The sequence below is a fragment of the Gopherus evgoodei genome, chromosome 17 (assembly GCF_007399415.2).
Source record: "Gopherus evgoodei ecotype Sinaloan lineage chromosome 17, rGopEvg1_v1.p, whole genome shotgun sequence".
Lineage (NCBI taxonomy): Eukaryota > Metazoa > Chordata > Testudines > Testudinidae > Gopherus > Gopherus evgoodei.
In genome coordinates, this window is record NC_044338.1 from 5587008 (window position 1) to 5611901 (window position 24894).

At 38.3% G+C, this 24894-nt stretch overlaps 1 protein-coding gene across 3 annotated transcripts; it reads left to right on the forward strand.

The window, feature by feature from the left end:
* The first annotated feature begins 24 nt into the window (after nt 1-24).
* RPS6KB1 (ribosomal protein S6 kinase B1) lies at nt 25-22349 on the forward strand. Of its 3 annotated transcripts, XM_030536239.1 has the most exons (15): nt 26-213; nt 4312-4361; nt 5712-5832; nt 6159-6227; nt 6659-6806; nt 7302-7359; nt 8353-8453; nt 9729-9819; nt 10026-10116; nt 10870-10977; nt 11581-11643; nt 13444-13521; nt 15789-15896; nt 17560-17672; nt 18257-22349. In XM_030536239.1, the coding sequence occupies exons 1-15, from the start codon at nt 142-144 to the stop codon at nt 18492-18494; spliced, it is 1509 nt and encodes a 502-aa protein (XP_030392099.1). In that variant the 5' UTR covers nt 26-141; the 3' UTR covers nt 18495-22349. The 3 variants fall into 3 exon arrangements, with proteins under 3 accessions (XP_030392100.1, XP_030392101.1, XP_030392099.1); XM_030536240.1 differs by lacking the exons at nt 15789-15896; nt 17560-17672; nt 18257-22349 and adding an exon at nt 15603-15772 and having other exon boundaries at nt 25-213; XM_030536241.1 differs by lacking the exons at nt 10870-10977; nt 11581-11643; nt 13444-13521; ... (1 more) ...; nt 17560-17672; nt 18257-22349 and having other exon boundaries at nt 25-213; nt 9729-9863; nt 10026-10114.
* Nucleotides 22350-24894: the final 2545 nt, after the last annotated feature.

The following is a 24894-nucleotide window of genomic DNA, read 5'->3' on the forward strand; positions in this document are numbered from 1 at the left end:
GGGCGCAGCCGCGCTGAAGCCTGGCAGCCGGCGATGGCGGCTGTGGCGGCGTTAGGGGCTGCGGGCCCATGAGGCGGCCCAGGCCCCGCGGACTCAGCACAGCGCGGAAGGGCCGGCGGAGGCGCTGCTCGCACCCAGGCCATGGCGGGCGTGTTCGACATTGACCTGGACCAGCCCGAAGACGCGGGTTCGGACGAGGAGTTGGAGGAGGGGGTGAGAGGGGGGAGCCTGAGCCGGCGAGGGGCTGAGAGGGAGCGGGCCTCGCCTGGGGTAGGGCGGGGGGCCCCGGCCCAGTCCGGTGAGCGGCCCCACCTGGGATCCGAGAGGGAGACCCGGGCTCGTAGGACGGGTCCGCTCCGGTGAGGGGCCCGATGCGCCGAGGAGGGTGACGGGGGCCGGCCTAGTCAGCGGGAGAGGAGGGGCGGCCTGGTGAGGGAGCGAGGTGCCCTGTCTGGATGAGCTGCTGCCTGCTTCTGTGGCAATTGCTGCACCATCCAGCGCGGGTGGCACCGCTGTGCGGGTGCAGCTGTAGGCGGTGGTGGAGGACGCGTCCCCTGACGTTAGTCCTAGGCAGTTACTGCTTGGGTAACGGTTTGTTATAACGTCGATGTGCCTCAGCCAGGCGTCACCGTCCTTTCCCCCTTCATATTTGGTGGTTTCCCCCTCGCCCGGCTTTTGAGGTGAGGGCTGAGACCTGCACAGGCTGTTGCGGGGCATTTATTTCAGGAGGCTTGGATCTGCCCCGTGCTTGGACTTTGTAGTTATAAAACTTTCCCATAGTGTAGAACTCAGTCTGGTACTAAAGATAATAAATTTGAATTGGATCAAATCTTAAGTAACTCAGTAACCGTGATTTATTTTTCTAAGAATAGATATATGGAGCTAAGAATTGTCAGTGATTGCCTTTTAGCTGACACGCCATAATATGCCAGTCTAAATTTGAGGATGCTTTTATGTGTGAATGAGTGGGTTGTTTTACCTTTTCTAATGTATAATTAAAAAAGAACAATAACCCAGAACTACTTATTTTCAGTTCAAAATAGTTTCACATAAGTGTCCCACACATTAGATCAGCCCAGAAATGCTCATCTATATTGGAAATTTGTAATCATCACTTCTGTGCTAACATCTAAAGTCAGAGATGGCTTGGTATTTACCAGAGGTGTTTTTTATTACTCTGGGAACAACTAATTAGTCCCAGTTTAAGGCATTTTCTGCTTTAAAAACTATTTTGTTAATGCATACTGTATTACACTTATTGTTTGTTAGGTATTCAAATTGTGGTTATATATGGCAATATATTCATAGATTAATTCAGAGTTTTACAAATAGAAAGTAAAACTGCAGTGGTTATAACAGTAAATATATAACTATAACACTGAATAGCTGAATGTTTATATTTTGGTTTCATATTTTCTCAAGGAAGTCATACATATCATGGCTCATTTCAGTTTTCAATATTGTATAGAAAAAAGTCAGAAATATTTGGTTATATGAAAACTGCAATAATGCAGAGTTGTAGGCTTGAAGCCTTAAGCAGTCAGAAGCATACAGCATTTCAGACTAACCACCCAGGTTCATTTGGCAATCCAGCATTCTGTAGCAGAAGCCCAATTTTGATGTAGTGGAAAGACTGAAACTATTCCTTCATTTTTGAATGGATGTATCCAGAGTTTGACAAGATTTTTTTCTGCCCTTGCTGGACACCGATGCAATTAGTTTTTACCAATTTTCTGGTTTAAACCAGGCTTAAGATGGTATTTATCAGTGCTGTGGTCAAACTACTTTTCCCCAGGGAATTGTCAATCTTGTCTAAAGTGCACAGGCATTGAACTGCAAAAAATTTATAGTGATTACCAGGTACAGAAGAGTGATGAATGTTACAGCCTCTCCAAAATAAACTGAGTGCCTCACCTTATGTCAAGCTCCTATTACCTTGCCAATCTGATGTTGCTCTTGATCTTGTGTCTTTAGGGTTGTACCATTACAGTCTGAAACCAGCCATTGTTTACAGCATTTTTACACAGATTATTTGGTGTCCGTCAGTGTCAATAGTTTAAAAACAGTAAAGACGTTATTTTGCTGGCTCACTGTAGCCAATATATCAGAGTAGCAGCCATGTAAGTCTGTATCCGCAAAAAGAACAGGAGTACTTGTGGCACCTTAGAGAGTAACAGGAAAGCTTATGCTCAAATAAATTTGTTAGTCTCTAAGGTGCTACAAGTACTCCTGTTCTTTTTGTAGCCAATATAATTTATCAACTTTAAAAAAATGACCCTGGGAGCAACATCAGTAACCAACAAAATGCCTGGCTAAAAATGTCCCTCAGATCACACCTTGAAGGCTGCCAGCAGTCTCAGATGGTCTATGGAAGTGAGCAAATTGCCGTCCTAGAGTTCCCAAAAGTTCAACCCTAAGGACCTAGAGTCAGCGAATCCTAATTCATCAACCGTTATGACTGTACTCTCCCATAAATGTGGGTAATATTTGCAGCACAATTTCCATTAGAGTTAATGCCCATTAGCAAGCAAACTTGGCTCTCAGGCAGGATGAACAAACTAGTGGGACAATCAATTTCAGTTCATGACTACTTTCATTTTCAGTGTTAGTAACACTAGAAGGGGAAAAAAGCAATAAAATAGGGCTTTTGAACAATAAATAAGAGTAGAGACACTGTAGAGTTAGTATAGTTAAAGCAAAACATAGAACCAAAGAGAACACGAGCAAATAATTTGATGGGGGAGGATCAACAGGAAAGCATGAGCTTTACTAAAAGCTACCTCCAGGTGGCATAGTGCATAACTGAGAGTTTGAAATCATCAAACTGAATGTGAGCTGGATGTGAAACTATATTAGACTAGGTAATCCTGCAGCTGGAAAGTTTTCACTCCAAAAAGCTATTATAGCAGCAACAAGAACAAGTGATGTTACAGGTGTGCCTACAGATACCGCTAACCTAGGAAATGAAATTGCCACAAGACTTCTGACTAGAGAGATTGCAATTAAGCCACAGTTCTTGGTTGCCACAGAGTTTTATTGAATATAACAGCAGCTTTAATATTTCTCTCATCTGTAACAAAGTCAAATGACAGTAAATAGAAACCAAAGTGAGACTGTCCAGCTAGAATACCACTAATCTTCAAATGCTTGGTTGTCTGAGATGACAAGAAGGGGAAGACTCATGGCTTCTTGAATGAAAAACAGATTTAAAAAAAACTTTTAAAAAACAAGTGTAATGCTGATGAAAATGAGACTTGGAAAATGAAAGCCTCTGTTTACAGAACAAGACCAGTGTTGCTGGCAGTAGTGCAAGCTTTAACATGATTTCCTAACCAGTATAAGTCAAGCCTACTTGAATCATGGTATGATTGTCAAATAATTGTGGCTGAGTTGCAGACAAGACATGGAAAAGTAATAATGGACCATTATTATTCACGGTAATTTGGAAAAGCCAGAGAAGACCTATTTGTTTAAGAAAAATTTGCTGGTGCAATATAAACACACAGCAGGAACCCTGCTACCGTCAGCTTGGATAAATAGAAAAAGTACTGTACTAATGGTGAAAAAAGTGTGTTGCAAACCTCAAAATGTATGCAAAATTGTGGACTGTGCAAAGTAAGCTAATTAAAATCAGAATTCCAGTGGAAGCCTAATATTGCGGGATCCACAATATCGTCAATTACATAGGGCCTTACTTATTGAATATTTTACAACGTAAAAATGAAAACTGCAGCTTTCAGACCTTTTTATGTCTTCCTTTTCCTAATTATTTAGAATTTCACAGTTAAGTCACTATATCTGTTTCCAGTTCCTTTAGTCATCTGGCTCCACAATAAGTCAGATTCTTTAGAGGAAACCTTTGTACAGGATAGCCATTACATGTATGAATCCTGTTCACCAAAATTCTTACATGAACACAGGTGTAAAAATAAAAATTGAAATACCACTGCATTTTTACAAGATTTGTCTGGAGTTGGATTAATTGCTGCGTATACAAACATAATCAGATAACTGCAGTTAGCTAAAAAGTAGTGGGTTCGCCTGCTGTAGTTGTGGGATCCTTAGGAATTTTGCAACTTTTCTGCAGAACTCTGTAAATGTTTTGTGAAAGCCTATCATACAAATTGCTTCCTTTTGATAATTTGTTGCTTATGACTTCTTGGCCAGTTTAACAAATTTTAGAGCTAAATCAGTCAGACAGTGACATGTTTTTGTTTTTAAACAAAGCTTACTGTTAGTACTCACTGTTTTTGTTTACAGTTATGATGTTATTTTAGTGACTTTTTTAAATGTTCTCCCCCTCCATCCCAGGGTCAGTTAAGTGAAAGCATGGACCATGGAGGAGTTGGCCAATATGAAATGTAAGTTCCTATTAGAAAACATTTCTATAACATTCATGATAACTACAAATAGTTTTTCTCGAATTTAATAGAAAAGTTAATTAAATTAATTCAAGTTTTATAGCCGTATCTTGTAACAGAAGAATTCTATGGAGAAATTGGCAACAATCTGCAATGTCTTACATTTTGTATCTTTCTTGTTCCTACACTTTTACTTTATTTGAATACTATTTGTAATCACACTCATTCCGATATATTAAATGTTGTTAATATAGTGCACTTTTATAAAACACAATTTATCAAGAAGACTTTACATTCCGTAAGCTCCTGAATACTCATTTAAACGTGGCTTTTCCCGGAAAGTGCTATAATGTGCATTCCTAACCAGTATATATCAAGCCTAATCTTGTTTTAAAAAAACGAATTATAAACTCCATTATAGGCTACATCGATTTATTACCTTTCGGGGGGGGGGGGTTTAAAAACTACTGTACTTTGGTTTGAACAATTTCACTGTATGAAATCTTGCAGCCTCCTGTGAAGTGGTAGATGTTATCTCCATTTTACAGAAGGTTCTGACAATGATAGAGAAGTTCTGGTGTTTGCAAGTTCACATAGCAAACCAGTGGCAGATAGGTGACTAGAATTCAGGAGTTCTGACTTCAAGTCTTCTAGAAAACATTGCTGCCCTTAAGTCTCATTAAAACTTTCTTGGTTGCTTCGGGGCTTAGTCTGAAAATGCATCATGTTGGAAGGCTCAGTGAGAACATGGTAGTGACACAGCTAAAACACAATTCAATATTGTCAGCATAGACAGAACCAAACTGTGTTACTGATTTATACTTTGCAGGATTTAGCATAATTTAGAAACATCATCAAGTATTGGGTTAATCCTCTACTTTGGCAAGATCGAACCATATTTTAGTTTACCTAACTATTTTTGCAAGGTAGTAATACTTTCATCGTGTAAATATGACCCTACAGATCACACCTGTGAGTCCCATAACTTTTAATGGAATTTATAAATGTAATTTTTATTTTAAAGGTAGCAGCAATGCTCCTCAATTAACTAAATTGCCAAGGGTGCCTGTTTCAGTTGTCAGAACATGTACACTTTTATAAAATGTCATTTCAGGAAATGCATGACTCTGTGAATCCTAGGAACTTTCCAAATTTCTGCATTATGCAAGCTGCCACTCATAGCTATATGTACACATTAATAGAATTCCTGGTGTTACGATTCTGGACATTTCCTAAGCACACTGTCAGTTGTGCCAGTGAATATAATGTGCTTTCTGCAGAGAAATTTGCATGATTATTCTTTCTTTAACTTGAGTTGATTTTGTAATATACTGTTTTGTCTTTATTCAGTGGCATGGAACATTGTGAAAAATTTGAGATTTCGGAAACTAGTGTAAACAGAGGTCCAGAAAAGATCCGACCAGAATGCTTTGAGTTACTACGTGTACTTGGCAAAGGTGGTTATGGAAAGGTACAAAATCTTCATCTTGGAAAATCCATTATCCATCACGGTGGAGGCAATGAAAGAATTTTCTTGTTGGCTCCCTGTTATATGTCCTATGTGTTTCCAGAAAAATTCTACCTTTCCATAGGCAACAATGAGCTGATGCAAGCCAGTGTCCAGTATGAAGTCACCATTCTTTTTTATTGGCGATGCATTTGATCAAAATTGACTTTAGTGATTGTGATTAGTTGCACAATTTTATCACCAGTTGGTAATAGAAGAATTTAAAGTAAATATTGGAATTCTAACTGACACTGTGACTTATAAGGAATTTACTTACTTTTGTTCCATAGGTTTTTCAAGTACGAAAAGTAACAGGAGCAAATATTGGAAAAATTTTTGCCATGAAAGTTCTTAAAAAGGTAACTTGGTCTTTCACTCTTTTGGCTACTTTCCAATCCAAAAAAGGTGGTATTTTTGTTCCCTTTGCAATGTAATTACTATATAATAATTGTTCTAATGTGCCAAGATTGAACATTTGTCATTAATCTATTAAAATTAATCTTTACATCCATTTAAAATTGAAATATGTATTATCACATTTTCTCGAGCATCTATTGTGTGATTCTAGACAGTCTCTCTATTTTTAATTACTTTAAAAGCATGATGAGATTTCATATTTAACAGTAATGCAAGAAAAATTAAGCAGTTTTTTATCATGTTGCTGACTCAGTGTTATTGTGACAATTATGTGGAGACTTCTGTAAATTGGAAATAGAACCCTATGTAGAATTCTGCCTCATTTAGGAATCCCATGTTCTTTGCTCTGATGTCATTTTTCTTTGTTCTGTAGGCAATGATTGTAAGGAATGCAAAAGATACAGCACACACAAAAGCTGAGCGTAATATCCTGGAGGAAGTGAAGCATCCCTTCATTGTAGATTTAATTTATGCCTTTCAGACTGGTGGAAAACTCTACCTCATCCTTGAGTATCTCAGTGGTCAGTATATTTAATTCTGCTACACAGGAGCTTTTCAGTATCTCTTATTTAATCCAGAATCTGAAAAGTTTTTATTTTTTCCCTTTATAAAATCCCAGCTAAGCTCTCGTAGTTGACTTAAATTAGTCTGCACATTTTCATAATTAACCTATAACTCAATCTATATAAACTGCATCACAAAACTGATGTTAAGAATATCTTACAGGGAAGTAAAGAAGGGGGAATTTCTAATTATCATATACCAGGAATTCTGTCTCCAGGTCCTCTTCTGACTCCTAATTGATACTTCCTGTATTAGTGAATATTCACCCACTTTTCACGCATTAACAACCCTGGATTAAAATTGTCTTCTGCAGAGCATAATTCCGTCATCTATCCACTGATAAGGGAACGGGTAGTTCTTTAATTGTGATTAGAAATGAAAAATGTATTTTCAGTAGCAGTGTAACAGAAATATGGATTCTTGCTTCTAACATCTTATTTTTCCCCTTGCAGGAGGAGAACTATTTATGCAGTTAGAGCGAGAGGGAATTTTTATGGAAGACACAGCCTGGTATGTGAAACAAAATTTTTGTGGCTTCGTAGAATTCAAAAGAGAAACATACAACTGTATTTTAATAATCTAGTTTAGTGAGCTAGGCAGTTCAATTAGTGTTTTGTGGAGGTGGTGGCTGTTCCGCATATCTTACTCTGCTGAATCTCTGACCAGCTAGTGTAGGAATGGCATTACAGTCTGTGAGAAGGTTCACTGCCCACCCTATTGAAGGTTGTCATTATATTCTACTGGAACTTAGGCATGTGCTTGCAGAGGGGAGGCACTTGATTTGTTGGGGAATGGCAGCCTACACCTGAATTTCTGGGAACCTTCTGCATGAAAGAAATGTTCGAAACCTTGCTTTGAGTGCATTGGGTAAAAGATTGTAGCTTCTGTTGGCTGCAGTTCACTTTAGAAGTGGTGTAATTACTGTATTTATCCTACTTGTTCTGAGCACATACATGAAGAAAGAACTGAACTTCTGTGTAAATGATCATTCTGCTTAGAGAGCCTTTTCAGTAGCTACATATCACACATGACCTAGGTAAATGAAGTGCACTTTCTTGATTAGGCTTCACACAGCACACAAGCTCCATCTTCCCACAACATATGCTGTGAGTGTTTTGGAACAGCTCAGATATACATATAGGATTGCAGCTGTATGCTACAGAGAGCGTGCTTTCCTCTTCGTTTCCCAGAACAGGGCATCAATTTAGAGCCAGACTTAATGACTAGCAAATTCAGATTGCAACAAAAGTATTCAAGACAGAGTAACTACTAAGCAAATTAACCTAATATTGATGGTGTAATTTTGTTGTTCCATTGTGTCCCTCTGCCCTTTGGCAAATAAACCTCAATAGCATAATTATTCTAGTAATTTATTCTATGATGCACATCTAACTATGCTTTCAAGGAATCATTGCTATGTACTAGCAAGTATAATTGTTTTAGTGCTTAAGATGCTTTGTGTGGTTGAATGAGTTTAATTGTATCAAATCCCTTTTGTTTCAGCTTTTACTTGGCAGAGATCTCAATGGCTTTGGGGCACTTACATCAAAAAGGAATCATCTATCGAGATCTGAAGCCGGAAAATATCATGCTTAATCGTCAAGGTGGAAATATAGTAAACAATTGTGTAGCCAATAATCCTCTCAAAATCCTTTCTCACAGGTCACAGCATAATATAAAATTACCTCAGAAAACTGTTACTACTGTTATCCTTCTTTTTTCCTGATACACCTATACAAGTAGCTGCCATTTGCTGATCTCTAGTCATGGCATGGCGTTCGTTTTAGTAGTTACAGCACTTTAGGAACGGGCAAGAGACTTTTAGAGTAAACCCACTAGAGATTTTTCTGTTCATTAATGGGATATTCTCATGCAGCTGAGTCATCTGTGCATGATATCTGAATTCAGACCTGCTCTGTAATTTTCATGTTTACAAATAACTGTGCTAATACTAATGTTCTAGCTTTTTAAAAGGAAACAATTAGGGAAAAAAACTGTCACTTTACTTGATTGTAGCAGCAGGTTCAAAGCTCTGTGTGTGTTGAGCACTAATGCTTGCAGCACTATTGATTAGTGCCAGCAAATCCTAACATTAAAGAGCTAAAAGACTACTTTTAAGCTGTTCACTGAGTGTGAATGTTTACTAGTGCATAGTGGTTCTGGAGAGTGAAGGTTGTAAATTAGAAATGAATTGTGACACTCATTTTGATTTCTAAATTCTGGAGTAAGCATAAGACTAGGTGTCTTGATTTCATCTCGGCAGCAGTGCAGTTTTTTATAGGGATATTGTTTGCATATATGTAAAAAAACTTGTATATGATTAATTAAAAAAAACCTTAGTGCACTGTGCAAATCAACAACTTGATTCTGCATGAATGGGAATAAGCTCGTATAAAAACAGTCAGGAGGCTGCTACTTAGGCACAAAGAAACAGATAGATCTAACTACTAGAAGGATTGCAATAAGATGTGAACAATTAGTTTATTTTGCGTTTCTACAGGTCTAAGTAATGAGAACAGAAAATGAGGAAACAATTTTTTTCCTGGCTTTGAGATTCTCTTGGTGTCTTGGCTGTGTTTTTGTTTCTCTCCACCGAATAACAACCCTTTTTCGTGCAAAAATAAGCCTGTATCTTCACTGACTATAGTTAACTAAGATTTTTTTTAAATGACTAAGAAGTCATTTTTCAGTCTTACCAGACCAATAGAAGAAGACTTTGATGCCTACTGGGAGGAGTCCTGTTTTGTTACTGTAGGCAGTAGACATATTTGCGCTGTCCATTTTATAAATTACATATATGTTTAGTTGCTGATGTGCATGTAATTTCATTTCAGAATTTGGAGTGATTTTAGAATTAAATATTTTTTCTTTTATTTCAGGTCACGTAAAACTAACAGACTTCGGACTATGTAAAGAATCTATTCATGATGGAACAGTCACACACACTTTCTGTGGAACAATAGAATACATGTGAGCTGCATGATGAAACAGAAAAGTATTACTCTGGTCTGGGGGTAATGGCTAAATTTTACCTTTTTTAACTGATGGTTAAATATGTTCAGTTATTTATGGAACTTTCAGATTATAAATGTAGATTATGTTTAAAAACTTGAAACCTGAGCCGTAATTGAGTGTTTAATAAAATACTTTCTTATTTCTAATTTTTCTCATTCTAGGGCCCCTGAAATCTTGATGAGAAGTGGGCATAATCGTGCTGTGGACTGGTGGAGTTTGGGGGCACTGATGTATGACATGCTGACTGGAGCAGTAGGTGCACAGTTAAAAACTGCATACATTTTATTCTACATCACTAATCACTGAAACTCCCGTTCAGGTGTAGGCATAGATAAGATATGTATGTACTTATATCAGCTGCTGCTAAGAAACCTAACTAAAATGGCTAGACCTTTTTAACCATGGTCTTGGGCTGTTCTGTAATAGCCCAAGCAAATATTTGGAAGTCACATTTGAAGCAAGTATATCCCTGTTTCACAAGTGGCTGAAACTAGCCCTGTTCTATATATGCAAATGAAGAGAGCTGAACAGGTATTTGTTAGTTACTGTGGGTCACAAGTTCATCTCAATGGGGTTGCCTAGGCAGGGCCGGCATTAGACTCTTAGGGGCCAAGAGCAGAAAGCTGAAGCCCGAAACCCTCTGTGCAGGGCTGAAGCCAAAGCCTGAGTAACTTAGTTTCACAGGGCCCCCTGTGGCATGGGGGCCCCATGCAATAGCTCTGCTTGCAATGCATTTTTTATTTAAAATATTAACTATTCTGGAGTAACACTGGTCACTAGGGTCACATGGTAATTTCAGGAGCGGGGTTGCAGTGCAATAAAGTTAAAGAATAGGTTAGGGGGTTTTTATAGAAGTGGATGGGTAAGATTCTGTGGCCTGCATTGTGCAGGAGGTCAGACTAGGTGATCATAATGGTCCCTTCTGACCTTAACGTCTATGAGTCTATAACAACTGTGCTAGAGTTTTTCACCTGGTTTTCTTCACACTGCAATGATGTTTTTCAGCCCCCGTTCACTGGGGAGAACCGAAAGAAAACCATTGACAAGATTCTCAAATGTAAACTCAACTTGCCTCCCTACCTCACGCAAGAAGCCAGAGATCTGCTTAAAAAGGTAAAGTTTTAATTAATGTTAAACCTACATGTGTATGCAGATACTAGAAACATACTGATCAATATTGCTGTACTGCGTTTTCCCAGGTGAATCATAGTGCTACTATAGTTCAATCAACTTAATCTTTTAATGGAGCTCGGTTCAATCTTCAAGTTGCATGAAGCAGAAAATAATGCTTTGTTTGAAAACACAATTCTAAAGTTGTTCTGAGAACTGCCTTAAGATTAACAGAGACAATGAGAGTGAGATAATGTCTTTTTTTGGACTAGCTTTTGTTGGAGAGAGAGACAGGCTTTCGAGCTTATACAGAGATCTTCTGTGTAAGATCAAAAGCTTCTCTCTCCAACAGAAGTGGTTCAATAAGAGATATCTCACCCACCTTGTTTCTAGTGTCATGGGACCAGCGTGGCTAGAACAGCACACATGCTGTACAATGAAATTACGATTTGAATATCTTCCATTATTGTAACTACTACGTGATAGTTCAAATAATTTAACACGGATGTAAAGTGTTTCTATTAATGATTTTAGTAGAAATACTCTTCAAAAATTGTTTCACCATTTCAATAAATTTTTATTTCGTTGTAATTTTTCTCCTCTAAGCTGCTAAAAAGAAATGCTGCCTCACGTCTAGGAGCTGGTTCTGGAGATGCTGGAGAAGTTCAGGTAGATCTTGTTTAATTTCTCTTGATTATCTTATTGAGAAACAAGATTCAAGGATAGTCCAAGAAGAATAGACGTGGGAGAACGTGTCATTCTCTGAAGTACGGTGAGAGCAGAGACAGGGATTTAGACAAATGGTCAAATGTTTCCTCTGAGGAATTTAAGGAAGAGTTAGATATCTAAATAATAAGTCTCAAGGAAACAGCGAGGTGAAGGATGGGGTCCTGAGGATTTAATTGCTCTTCTCCCCCTCAATTTTTTTTCACTTTCCTATGATTCTATGATTCCCGTGTCCCCCTATCTTTATCAGTTACTCACTGAACAAATTGATACATTGTGGTATTCTAGTGGATTGGTGAATAACCGACACATTGCATTTGAGGTTGAATGTTTTTCAGGAAAGATGTTACATTTTGCACTCCTAATGTGAAACAGGTGTAACTCAATTATTTCATCTACTACAAAATTATTTAAAGCTTGTCCCCAGCCTACACAGATTGGGTTTTTTGGCTATATTTAAACATCTCCTGTACAACTCGCATCATTTCATGTTTTAATAGTTCTATGGATAATTGTGTCAGTTTTTATGACATTGCTATTAGAAATTCATCTGAAATATTTTCAAGAGATGTAGATGTGCGTGGCACATTACCTAGATTGGTAATATGGAGTTAATTTCTTTAACTTGAACAGATCAGAAACTAAAAGAATAATAAGCAAAACGAAAGCCTACATAGGCATAAAAGTGACAATAGGCATAATGTGCAGAATGGCAATATTTCACCATTCCCAGCAAGTTGTAGCAGAAGATGAGATATCAGGTACTGAGAATCTTTCACAAATCATTGTCAGTCATCCTTATGTTCTAAAGGATGGCAAATTTCCCCAAATTTCTCTATTTAGAAAGCCACAAAGAGTCCTGTGGCACCTTATAGACTAACAGACCTATTGGAGCATAAGCTTTCATGGGTGGTTACCCACTTCGTTGGATGTTCACCCATGAAAGCTTATGCTCCTATAGGTCTGTTAGTCTGTAAGGTGCCACAGGACTCTTTGTCGCTTTCTACAGGTCCAGACTAACACGACTACCCCTCTGATACTTGACTCTATTTAGAAAGTGACACTTTGTAAAAAGCCAATACATCTGCCATACATACAGTCTTTGATTGTTGGTGGTAATAGATTTTTGCATCTATGAAGTTAAATACATTTGGCATGTAATATCCCTAAGAAGCTCATGTATACTATCACACTGAAATCATAAACCATCAAGTGACCGTGGTATTACTCCATCTCATACATTTTCAGTCAATAGAATGACATCAGATTTGATGTGTAGGCAAATGAAATTCCCGGTCTACATTTCATTCAACCTCCGCCTGCCATTTTCTTTTAATCCACTATTTCACTGCTAGTGACATGTACATAATGAACTGTGAACTAATTTTTGTTAGATTGAGGCAGTCTCATGAGGAAATCCTGATACAATCACACATTTTACTGAAAGTTTATATTTAAGAATTTTTCAGTGACAATTTTAAACTATTCATGACTATTCTAAATAGCACAGTAGGACAAATAATAGATGCTGCACTTGAAGTACACACAGTTTGGAAGGAAAGGAGCCCAAAGTTGAGGTCTAAAGAGACCTAGTTTATTATTCCTCAGATATTCTCATCTTAGCTTGCTTTATGAACATTAGAAAATATAGCTCATTTTCCTATCTACAAGGTCGCCAAGTATCCATTCTTAATTTTTGCCAGGAAGACCAGTTATGCTTTTCATTCTTGTGAATTTTCTTAGGTTCACCCTTTCTTCAGACACATTAACTGGGAAGAGCTGCTAGCTCGGAAGGTGGAACCTCCCTTTAAACCATTATTGGTACGTACTGGGAATACAGTAGGTTGTTTGTTTGTTCCTTGTGTGCCTTTTAGCAGCCGTTCTCAAACTTTATGACTTACCATATTGGATCTAAAATTCAAAAGTACTTGTCATGCTACCTTTGTAACTACTCAGTTATTATGGATTTATACTCTGATAAACTGACCCATATACTACAGTTTGAGAACCTCTGCTCATAGTATTGTAAAAGCTGCACACTTAATTGAAACAACTTGAGTTACTGGTACTCAGATGTAGCATTGCTATCAGACCTAGGGTTAGAAGAAACCACCCATCTCAGGACATTCCATAGGGCACTTTTGAGAACTGATGCCAGTAAAAACACTCAGGAATTAAAAGGCCTTGTCATGACTGCTTGTCCACAGACACTTGCCATTGTACTGAGGACACTGGATAGCATTACTGTGTTCCTCCCACCTCAAGTACTCTCTGCGCTCGGGGGAGAGTTTGCTTTTTTTAAGTGGACAGGATCGGGAAACTCAGTACAGTAATTCCTCACTTAATGTTGTAGTTATGTTCCTGAGAAATGCCATCTTTAAGTGAAATGATGTTAAACGAATCCAGTTTTCCCATAAGATTTAATGTAAATGCAGGGTGTTAGAGTCCAAGGAAACGTTTTGGGGGCAGACAAAAGGCTTTCTATACTGTAAAGTACTGTACTGTGGTTTTTAGAAGTGCCCCTGGCTTGTCCCACACAGGTACAGCCCACTGCAGGCAAGGACACTAGGAAGCACCTTTGCAGTTGCAGCGGCAGCTTCCCTGGAGAAGAACAGGTGCCAATTTTGCTGGGGGATGCTCCAGGCCTGCCTCTTCCTTTCCCCACTCAACTCCAGGCCCACCTCTTCCCACCTCCACTCCACCTCCTCTCTGGAGCAGCCGCATCCCCACTCCCCCCAGTTCTAAATGCTGCCAAACAGCTGTTTGGCGTCGCTTAGGACTTTCTGGGAGGGAGTGGGAGGAGTGGAGACAGTGGAGGAAGCGCTGGGAGGGAGGTAGAGAAGAGGAACGTGTGCAATGCTCCCTTGTAAAGTCACTGCTCTTCCACAGACTCTTAGAAGCGGTGGACAGAGCAGGCAGCCAAATGACATTATAAGGGAGCATTGCACAACTTTAAACGAGCATGTTCCTTATTTGAACAGCAACGGGAGGACGTTAAGTGAGGAGTTACTGAACAGAGCCAGTGTAGACTCTTCATTCTTAGTTTTACTGATTATTTTCCATTAATCCCAGATTGTGGAGGAAGTGGAGCAGTTCCATTTCAATTTTACATCCTTTTATTTGTAACCTTCTGGCTAAACAAGCTCAGAGGTGCAATTCTTACTTCTGAATTTGTTTCTAAGCATCAAACATGCAGCCAATACTTGACTGAAACTAAAATTTTAAATAGTCACTCAGTAAAAAGTCACTTTATTCAACATCTTGAATGTTACCTCACTAATATTTGTCTTGCACATAGTTTTACAAGCATGATTTAACTTTAATCTTAATATGGCAATATTGTTAATAAGGCCCAAGCCCCTAATCTATTGGACTGAAGTTCAAAAAAGAGGCTGATATTTATGAAAATGTCACCTGTACATGATGACTGAATTTGCTTCTGATAACTTCAACAAATTCTGTAGTTTGCTAATCAGTTATACTAACCAGATTGCTAAAGTAAGGCAAGATATCTGTATAATTGTGAGGCTGATTTTTTTAACAATCATTCAGGGATCTGTGAGAAAACAAACTGTGAGAACTGCCGTTGGAAAAGTCTGTTCAGTTCCTCAGCTGAACAATAGACAGTTACTTGATAGTCATTTTTTTCAAATGATTCTTCCTGTCCTTAGCAAGACAAGCATTTTTGTGTCTATAAAAATGTGCTGGATTATTTAGTGTGTGAAATTCCAGTAGACTAACTGGTGTAACTTCCATACTGGGAGTGACCCAGTGTTTAGCTCTCACAAGAACCTGGCATTTGTTTCTATTGTAATTTGAGATTATTTTAAAGACATCTTTTTAATTTTGTGTTCCTTTTTGATCCATAATTCTTGCCCCTCCCCCTTGCCTTTATTTCTCAGTGTCAGTGCCCATAGTGACCTCCCACTGGCAACAGCAGGATTCGGACTCCTCTCCAAGGTTTTACTACAGCAGAGCTCTGCCAAAAACATGTGGGATGAACTCCAAGCAGAGGCTTCACTGATCACCGCTAAGCCATTTGGTTGATATCTGTATTATAAACCCTTAATCATTTTGTTTTTGCAAAGCAATCCGAAGAGGATGTGAGCCAGTTTGATTCAAAGTTTACACGTCAGACACCTGTTGATAGCCCAGATGACTCAACTCTCAGTGAAAGTGCCAACCGGGTCTTCCTGGTAAGTGAGGCAGGGATCTGTGTGTGTGTTGACTTTGGAGAGGTACATTGTGTTCTTGTTTGGAAATGGTATAGTGCATTTCAAGTGAATTCCATCTCTGGAAAGAAAAGGTTGAATCTTACCACTTATGAGAGTGAGAACTATTTGTGTCAGACAAGTTCTAATACATCAAAATGTTAAATTTATTACTCCTTGCAGAAGTGTAGCTTCTTTTTGGCCATTTTGCCTTGTAACCTTTGATATTTACTTATTCTGGGTTACAGCCTCATTTTTACACAGGATGATAAGATTCTAGATTTTAAAAAGGGAATCTTGTTCACATTTTGTAGTAAAATGGACACTAATTCTAATTGCAGTAGGAGAGAAATTGCTCATTACTTTAATAGGAATGCAGAGAGAACTATGTCCAAAGTGGTTACAGTGTAGATCAAAATTATGTTGTCTTTGAGCATTGCTTATATGGATCTATAATCTGAACAGCAATGTCTGGGCTGCCCAAGCACACTGCATGTATCCGTGGAGGGGGATTACACTTGCATTCCCCAACTAAGGAATTAAGGAGTCGTAGTACCAGCCATCCATTAGGTCACTTTAGAGGACAGGATTAGACTTCAAAATGACCTTGACACATTGGAGAATTGGTCTGAATTCAACAAGTTTAAATTCAGTAAAGACAAGTCCAGAGTTTTACGCTTAGGAAGGAAAAGTCAAATGCACAACTACAAAATGGGAAATAACTGGCTAGGCAGAAGTACTTCTGGAAAAGATCTGGGGGTTCTAGCGGATTGCAAATTCAGTATGAGTCAATGAGATGCAGTTCTGAAATAGGCTAATAGCATTCTGGTGTATATTAACAGGAGTGTTGTATCAGTGGTTTGAGCATTGGCCTGCTAAACCCAGGGTTTGAGTTCAATTCTTGAGGGGACCATTTTGGGGTAAAAATCTGTCTGGAGATTGGTCCTGCTTTGAGAAGGGGGTTGGACTAGATGACCTCCTGAAGTCCCTTCCAACCCAGATATTCTATGATTCTATGTAAGACTCTGGAGGTAATTGTTCTGGTCTGCTCAGCACTGGTGAGGCGTCAGGTGAAGCACTGTGTCCAGATCTGGGTGCCACACTTTAAGAAAGATGTGGAGCGAGTCTGGAAGAGAGTAACAAAAACGATAAAAAGTTTAGAAAACCTGACCTGTCAGGCAAGGTTGAAACTGGCCACTTTTGGTCTTCAGAAAAGACGACTGAGGGGAAACATGATAAGACTTCAAATATGTCTCAAGAGCTATTACAAAGAGGATAGTGATCAGTTGTTCTTCATGTCTATGTTCTTAATCTACAGCAAAGAACACTTAGGTTAGGATGTCTGGGTTAGGAAAATTTTTCTAGCTATAAGTATAGTTAAGCCTTGGAATAGGATTCCAGGGGAGGTTGTGAAATCCTCATCATTGGAGGTTTTTAAGAAGAGGTTGGAGAAACAGGGATGGCCTATGTGTACTTAGGCCTATGTGTACTTGTCAGGGATGGCCTATGTGTACTTAGTCTACCTCGGTGCAGATGGCTGGACTAGCAGACATCTTGAGGTCCCGTCTGGCCCTACGTTTCTGTGATTCTGTGGTCATAAAAATAAACCTTTCCTACCAATCACAATGAAATTATTCCTGTCTTCCAGGGTTTTACGTATGTGGCTCCATCCGTACTTGAAAGCGTAAAAGAGAAGTTTTCTTTTGAACCAAAAATTCGATCACCTCGCAGATTCATTGGCAGTCCTAGGACACCAGTCAGGTATTTTTTAATTTTTTTTTAACAATTTACTCTTCAGTGAGCAATTGTAAATGATCTCCATTAAAAACATTAAGAGTTTGACCTTTTTTTCTGAAAGAACTAGGGTGCTTATTTTTAAACGCAACATGTTTTCTGCACATTTTACAAGCAGCTTCCCTGCAGGAAACATTATGTTTGGCAGCACAGGAAAGACTGATTTGCCTGATACACATTATTGGTACATCCTGTCATTCTGGTGACTTCAATACACCATCCTTTAAAACTGCTGCTGGATCCTTTGTGTGTTCCTGTGCTGCTCATGATGAGAGTAATGTTAGTGCAAAATCTCCCTTCTTCCACACACCTACAAGTATGTTACATGGTGAATGCCAAATGAGAAAAGTCTAGTGTCAGTGTGTCTAGTTTATAGTGAGTTTTGGTAGGAACTAGCCCAGGTACATGCTTCTCTCAAGCCAGGAAAGGGGAGCAAAAACTAAATACTTCAGAGAACAGGCATTTATGCTCCACTTCTTGCAGTGTGAAGGAAATGTCTTAGCATCGCGCATATCCTCAGTGCTAAGTAATTTATATTTTTTGTCTTAAAGCCCTGTAAAGTTCTCCCCTGGGGATTTCTGGGGAAGAAGTGCTTCGGCCAGTGCACCAAATACGCAGACACCTGTGGAATATCCAGTGGAGACAAGTGGAATAGAACAAATGGATGTGACAGTTTGTGGAGAGGCCTCAGCACCGCTTCCAATACGACAACCAAACTCTGGGCCATATAAAAAACAAGCCTTTCCCATGATTTCCAAACGGCCAGAGCACTTGCGCATGAATCTATGACAACACAACTTTTTTTCTTTTTTTTTAAACCCATAAAGGTGGAAAAACAAAGAATGGACATAAGCCCCCTGCCAGTTGAAATGTGAGGGCTCATATGGTTTACTTTTTAAAAGTGACAGTTATCAAAGTCATTGCACAGAACGACTTGGAAAGAAAAGTAAAACAAACACATGGATTTTTTTCTATTAATCAATGGTGCATAAAAAAACTAAAGCAAAATGGTATTGCAGAACTCTAGGCACATCAGCTAACTGATTCCCAGTGACATCATCTCGCCTTATCAAGGATTTTTCAGGTTGATAGCTTGAAACTGACAGTATTAAGGGTAGGATGTTGCTCCAGAATCACTGTCTAGTCATGATTGTGTCGAGAAGGGTTAGCCGTTTCACTGGGCAGAGTGTGAAATGCCTATAATTCTTGCGTCTGAGGATTAATTAGCATGCAAGCCTGGTCCAGCTGTTTCCTACAGTGGTGTGGAATCAAAGATGAAAGATAAACTTAACAATTGATGTTTCACGTGCAAACAACTTAATGAATTTTTTTTATATAAATATATATTTTTCAAATAGATTTTTTGATTCAGCTCATTATGGAAAGTATCCCAAAATTTAAAACAAATATTTGTTTATGTGAAGAAAAGGTAGATTCACTTAGTTCTTTTTCTTCTCCTGGTGAAACAGTACATTAGTAAAGGAATCATTGTTAATTACGTACATGGCTGTTGGGTGTAAGAGGAGGGAGAGAATTGTCTTATTTGCTTACCCAGCTAAAGTATCTATATCATCTGTATTGCTAAGAAAAACAAAACCTAATCAAATGGCAATGCTGCTATGTTCTAGGCTTAACTGGAAGCCATGGGCTGCACACATGTCCTTCATATTTCACTATTGTTTTTGGCAGACATTTCACTGGAAAAATTGCCTTTCATTTGTATGCCAGTCATTTGGTTCAAGACAGCTGAACATGTTCAGATTCTTATCCATCTAAACAGGTCAGGATAAAATCCATCAGAAGGCAAGGGTCAGGGAATGCATTGTCACAGTGAACATCTACAAGTTCAACAAGTCATAAGTGAATAAAAGCTTTTCAACTAATGGGTAAGAATTGGAGGGATTTTTGTATGGTTTTTGTCTCACATTTCCACAAAAATTAAAGTAACTTTTCCCCTGTGCTGGGACAACAAGTTTGCTGATTGTATTGAAAAAAAAAAAAGAGAGAGAGAAAAGTATTAGATGGCCTTTCAATGAATGTCTTCCACAGTGGGTCAGAACTTTAGCAACTTAATTTAGGAAACATGTTCTAAAGATACTATTTATGTTCTTGAAATTGTCATTAAAGCTGTACAAATGATTTACAGGTACAAAGAATAAAATAAAGGTAACTGTACCTTACTTAAATACTTCCTGCCTTAAAGAAAGCATTTCCATGAACATAGCTGGTGAAAGGGTTAATATCTGCAGAGCTTTACCCTAGTTAGAGTGTGTGTGTGTGTGGTGTGTGTGTGGGCGTGCGTGTGTAAGTGATCATGTAACTGCATACAAGTCCTGTCACTTTTCGCTTGCGTCATGTTGCATTATCTTTAGTCTGACTGTGCAAAGTCTACTTCTGGTGTTTCATAACAGTGGCGATCTCTTTATAAATTCTGCTTGCTCTTTGTATAGTGAATCTTCTTGAGCCATAGGATCCAAGCCATAAAACTCTCTAAGCACGTTGAATCCAGTCAGAGAGGCACCACCTTCTACAACTTGCAAGTCAGTAGGGTTGAATGAAATCTTACTAATCCCCCTAAAAAATGCGAATATCAGTACTTGACTTTTTAATTTTCTTATGATTAGCAAAATTACTGTTAGCAGTTTTCTTTCTGAGGAGCCTTTTGTGGTGGTCTGTTTTTCATTTTTATAAGGAAATTCAATTTATGGTAACAATAAAGCTCCACGAGTTTGCCAGCACCGTCTGCCCAAAAATTATACTAGAAGAAGAGTGCCATTTTTCATTCTTTTACGGGGCCATTGGTGACATGTTGTGGAACTGAGACCATAACCCTCATACTCTATACATATAAAGCACATTTGCAACAGGCATCACTTCAAGCAGTATCTGCTTTGTGCCACGTGTTATAGAAGTTTCCAAACATGTTTACTAAATACAGCAGAAGTGATATGAAAGACCAAAATCTGATTTTTTTTTTTCCCAAAAGCCAAACAATTATCTCTTGCTCCTATTTACAAGTAACAGTTGTGCTGTGGCTGGCTGGATATAATCATCCAATAGAATTGATTAGTATGGCTGGCAAGAATGGCAAGAGTTGTTTGTCAGAGTTCATTGCTTAATTACATATCCAGTTTGTTATTTTAAAAGTAAATTTCATGTACTATTAAAAATGTTTCATTGCCTAGACATAAGTCTAATACCCTATCATAACTGTGAAACTTTAGGAGTGTGACTCAGACAGCAAGCACACACTATGCAATATGGTTTATCCTGTATTTATTTGTAAAAATATCAGACATAGATCTTCTTTATATATATATATATATATTAGTGTCAATATTAATAGTCATGAACTTTTAAGGGGAGTGGAGTTCTAACTCCTGTATAGCTACTTCAGACAAATGCTAGTATACAGAATGCATTGAATATTGGAGAGCTTAACAAGTGCTTTTTTTGTTAATTTCAAAAATTGTCTTAAATTTTTCTTTAGAGTATAGAATCTTATTTTTATTTTTTACAAGCTGTGCTTTTTTTAATTATAATCACTGAAAATTTTGCTATCATTTGACTTTTATAGGATTTTTGTAGCATTACAAAAATATATTACGACTGAGGTAATATCTGCTGTGGGTGGTAACCATGTAAAAGTATTAAATCTTAAACTTGAACCAGATTCAGTTTTTTTTACGAGATATTAAATTAGAGGGCTATTTTGTTCTGCAGTTCATTCTAGAAACTATAAAGACTTACAGGTTGGCTGTGTTACCAGCATTGTTTTCTTTCCCATTTGATGTGGAACACTTTCAACACTTTCTCTATAGAAGGAGTGATACATACATACGTTTGATTCCATTGATGTACTGAACTTTGTAATTTTGGGAATGCTGGAATAATTCCTACCGAGACTGTCTTAATTGTGCCATCTGACATTTGAATGTCATCTTGGTATTAGCTGGTAATAAAATATAAAAATGCATCACTTGTTCTCTTGAATATCCTTTAAAAAAAAAAAAAAGTTGGTATTCCTATAAGAAAAGCTAAATTTCTGGAGAACAGACATTAATGTTTGTGTCCACTCTAATTCTAGAGATATTGGTTTTCTTGGGTTTATTGTCTCCTTAATAAATGAGTAACTCCTGGTCTGTTAACAGTCATGGAAGAGTACATATTCAGATCAAGAGGGAGACTGCAACTCGTTAATATCGGAAAACTCAAGCATTTGTTTCCCAGTCTCTGCAGCAATAGTCTCAAGTAATCTGTGTTCACAAAGCAAGATACTGTTTGTCCATTGTTCCAGGTACTGCTACACTTAATCGACTGGGGGGGAAATTCCTGTTAATCAAGAGTCTGTCCTTATCGTGAACAGCACAAGTATTGTCTCAAGGAAATAAGACATTTCTATGCTACGTGTGTAGATTCTTGGGGGCTGAGGGTATGTGGTTCGTTGTGTATTTTTACAAACTATTATTTTCTGCTATATCAAATTGACTTGGTATCTATCTGTAAAACTCTTCAGCTGCCTTATTAGGAATGGTATGAGGGTAATCCCCGGTCTGCTTTTCATTTTGTATTTAGTTTACTGTAATAAAATATACTTGATTTGTGAATGGATGTAAATAGCAATTAAATGCAAATTTGAATGAACATATGCTAGTAGAAGTGACTTATTTTTTTCTTTTGTTAAATAGGGTAACCCTTAAGTTTGACAGTTTGGACCTTCATCCATAATTTATACTTCATGAAATGGAGGAAAACCTTAGTGAGTTTTAAGAAGTGGCCCGGCTGAAGCTAGATGCAACCAAGTAATGTGGTTTATGCAGTGTGGTACCTCAGCTAGATCCTTAAGCCTTTGAAAGGTGGCTGTGAATTGCCATTAGTTATCCACTTGTCAGTAGTCTGCCTCCTTCAGGATGAGACATGGATCTCTCTGTGTATGTGTAGCTGAAGGCAGTGCTTTGGGGGTTGATAGGGAAGGGAGATGCTTCTCTCCTTAGACAGGAGCATGATGTTGACAAGCAGACGAGAGGAAGGATGACATTCAAGTTATGTAAGTTACTCACTTTTTTCTTCTACATCTAAGCTGAAATGCATTCTCACATCTGAGAAGTGTCAAGCTTTTGTTTTAGTTCCTTATTTTGTTTTTGTAATCAACATATTTTTATTAAGATTACTGGGTTTGGATAACTTTAGTCAGTTCTCCCCAAATAAAAGAGCATCCCAGGGAGGGGTGGTATAGTGTTTCTGGAACCTACTGTCTGACGTGTCCTCTCTGTGTATTGCGTGAACACCAAAGGACCAAGCTAGAGATGAGTTGGCAGCCAAGTTAGCCATGATTTTTTTTTTCCCAATTCAAGTTGAGCATAGTCCACTGGTTGCCTTACAGGAAAATTCCTAAGTGATCGCTGTGGGTCAGAGAACATTATCAGGTAAACTTGTTAAATTTCCTTAACTAAATGTCTAATACCTTAAATATTTTAAAATACAATATGTCTACTTTTATTTACAAATAAACTAGGCAGGAAGGTTTCACTTTCTGGTTCTTACGTATTAATGTGTTGTTGGGGTATATATGCTGTGATGTAACAAACTCCTCTTCACTGAATTTTATTAATTTCTGGAAGCATTTGTTGAAAACCGTTTTTTTAAATGCTGTTGCCTATATTACTTAACTTTCCCTTACTAAACTTTCAAAAAACATACTTTTGTTCTTTATTTGATTAGCAAGAAGTCCATTCTCTTAGTGTCCTCTCTCCCAGCCTCCCTGTGGGTAAATCTCAAAGCAGTGTGATTGTTTAGATGTGCACACTCTCATTGAATCTTATTGATTCCAATTTCTTTAAAATGCTATTTGATGGGTGGTCTCCCCCAAAAGGTTTAAATTCTTCCATGTTGGCTGATACCCTTTGTGTGAATGTGAACAGACTGCTGAGGGACAGTGTAAGCAGTCTGTATGTATCCTGCCTAGCTGAATGACTAATGGGGCTAGTTCACCACAATTCATATTCTACAGCTTCAACAAATAGAAGTTGCAGTTTTGTGGTCCCACAGACATGAAATGCACCTGTTTTCAGTTAGTCTTTGTGGGACTCTGCTATTGTGAAACCAATTGCTTAGGAGAACCTGTTCTTTTTACCTTATGGTAGCACCTGCGACTGTTCAGAATACAAGATTCTAATTAGAAATCCTAGCTTCCAAATTATTTTCCCATTGGGTTCTCCATGAACAGGTGAAAAAGTAGTTCACACCCCAAAAAAGATTTGGTTAAAATCTTTTCAAACCATATCAATTAAAATATGCCTCTGCAGTGTTGAACACAATGGGACTGAGGGAAGCCAGCAAGAAACTATGCAAACTGAGTGAAGAAGGGTGTTTAAAAAATATTTTTTCACTGTCTCTAAAACACCACTTTTTCCTCTGCCCTCATTAAGGATCTAGGTTTAATTCTTAATGGTACCTTCATACAGGAGTTCATTGTAAGTGTCTACCAGTAGGCACTCTGTGCTGCTATCAGTATACCTAGCCTAAACTGCAAGTAGTTCGTACTGTGGTTCACTAGAACGAAATAGGAGATGGATAGAGAAACATCACTGTTCTCCATGCCTGTATGCCAGAACTTGAGCTGAGGTGGTGGCTGGGAACTAATAGAGGAAGTGAACACTTATTGTAAAACTTTCCCTGTGGTTCAACAAATTACCACTTAGCGTTTGTTCTAATAAGCAACTTACAATTCAAGTGATATCTCCCACTAAATCTTGTCGAAACAATTCTTTTTTCATCAGCAAGCGGCTGCTTGCTGTGGTTCTACTCTGACAATATTGGTGTGTGCTTGCCGTATCAACTGTACTCAGTTTTGATTAACTGCCACACATACATCCTTGCAGTAGTCTTTCCTCTAATAAAAGGTTGCATAGGCTAAATTAGACCCATTGCCACTTTTGCAACCTTACCTTCTTACATAAGTTTGCACAGATAAAACTAACCAACTTAATTCTGAAGTATCGCAAAAAAACAAAAAAAAAACCCCTCTCTCCTCTTAGATGAGTTACTGAGGGTATGGCTACACTGGAGAGTTGCAGCGCTGGTGGTGGGTTTACAGCGCTGCACCTTACCGTCCACACTTGCAAGGCACATACAGCGCTGCTTCTCCCTGGCTGCAGCGCTGGCTGTACTCCTGCTCTACCTGGGGAAT

Excerpts from the sequence above, each read along its gene's own strand:
- RPS6KB1 (XM_030536239.1), top strand. The coding sequence starts at position 142 with ATGGCGGGCGTGTTCGACATTGACCTGGACCAGCCCGAAGACGCGGGT. Across the intron at positions 214-4,311 it reads ACGAGGAGTTGGAGGAGGGG|GGTCAGTTAAGTGAAAGCAT; the intron begins GTGAGAGGGGGG and ends CCTCCATCCCAG. Across the intron at positions 17,673-18,256 it reads AGTCCTAGGACACCAGTCAG|CCCTGTAAAGTTCTCCCCTG; the intron begins GTATTTTTTAAT and ends TTTGTCTTAAAG.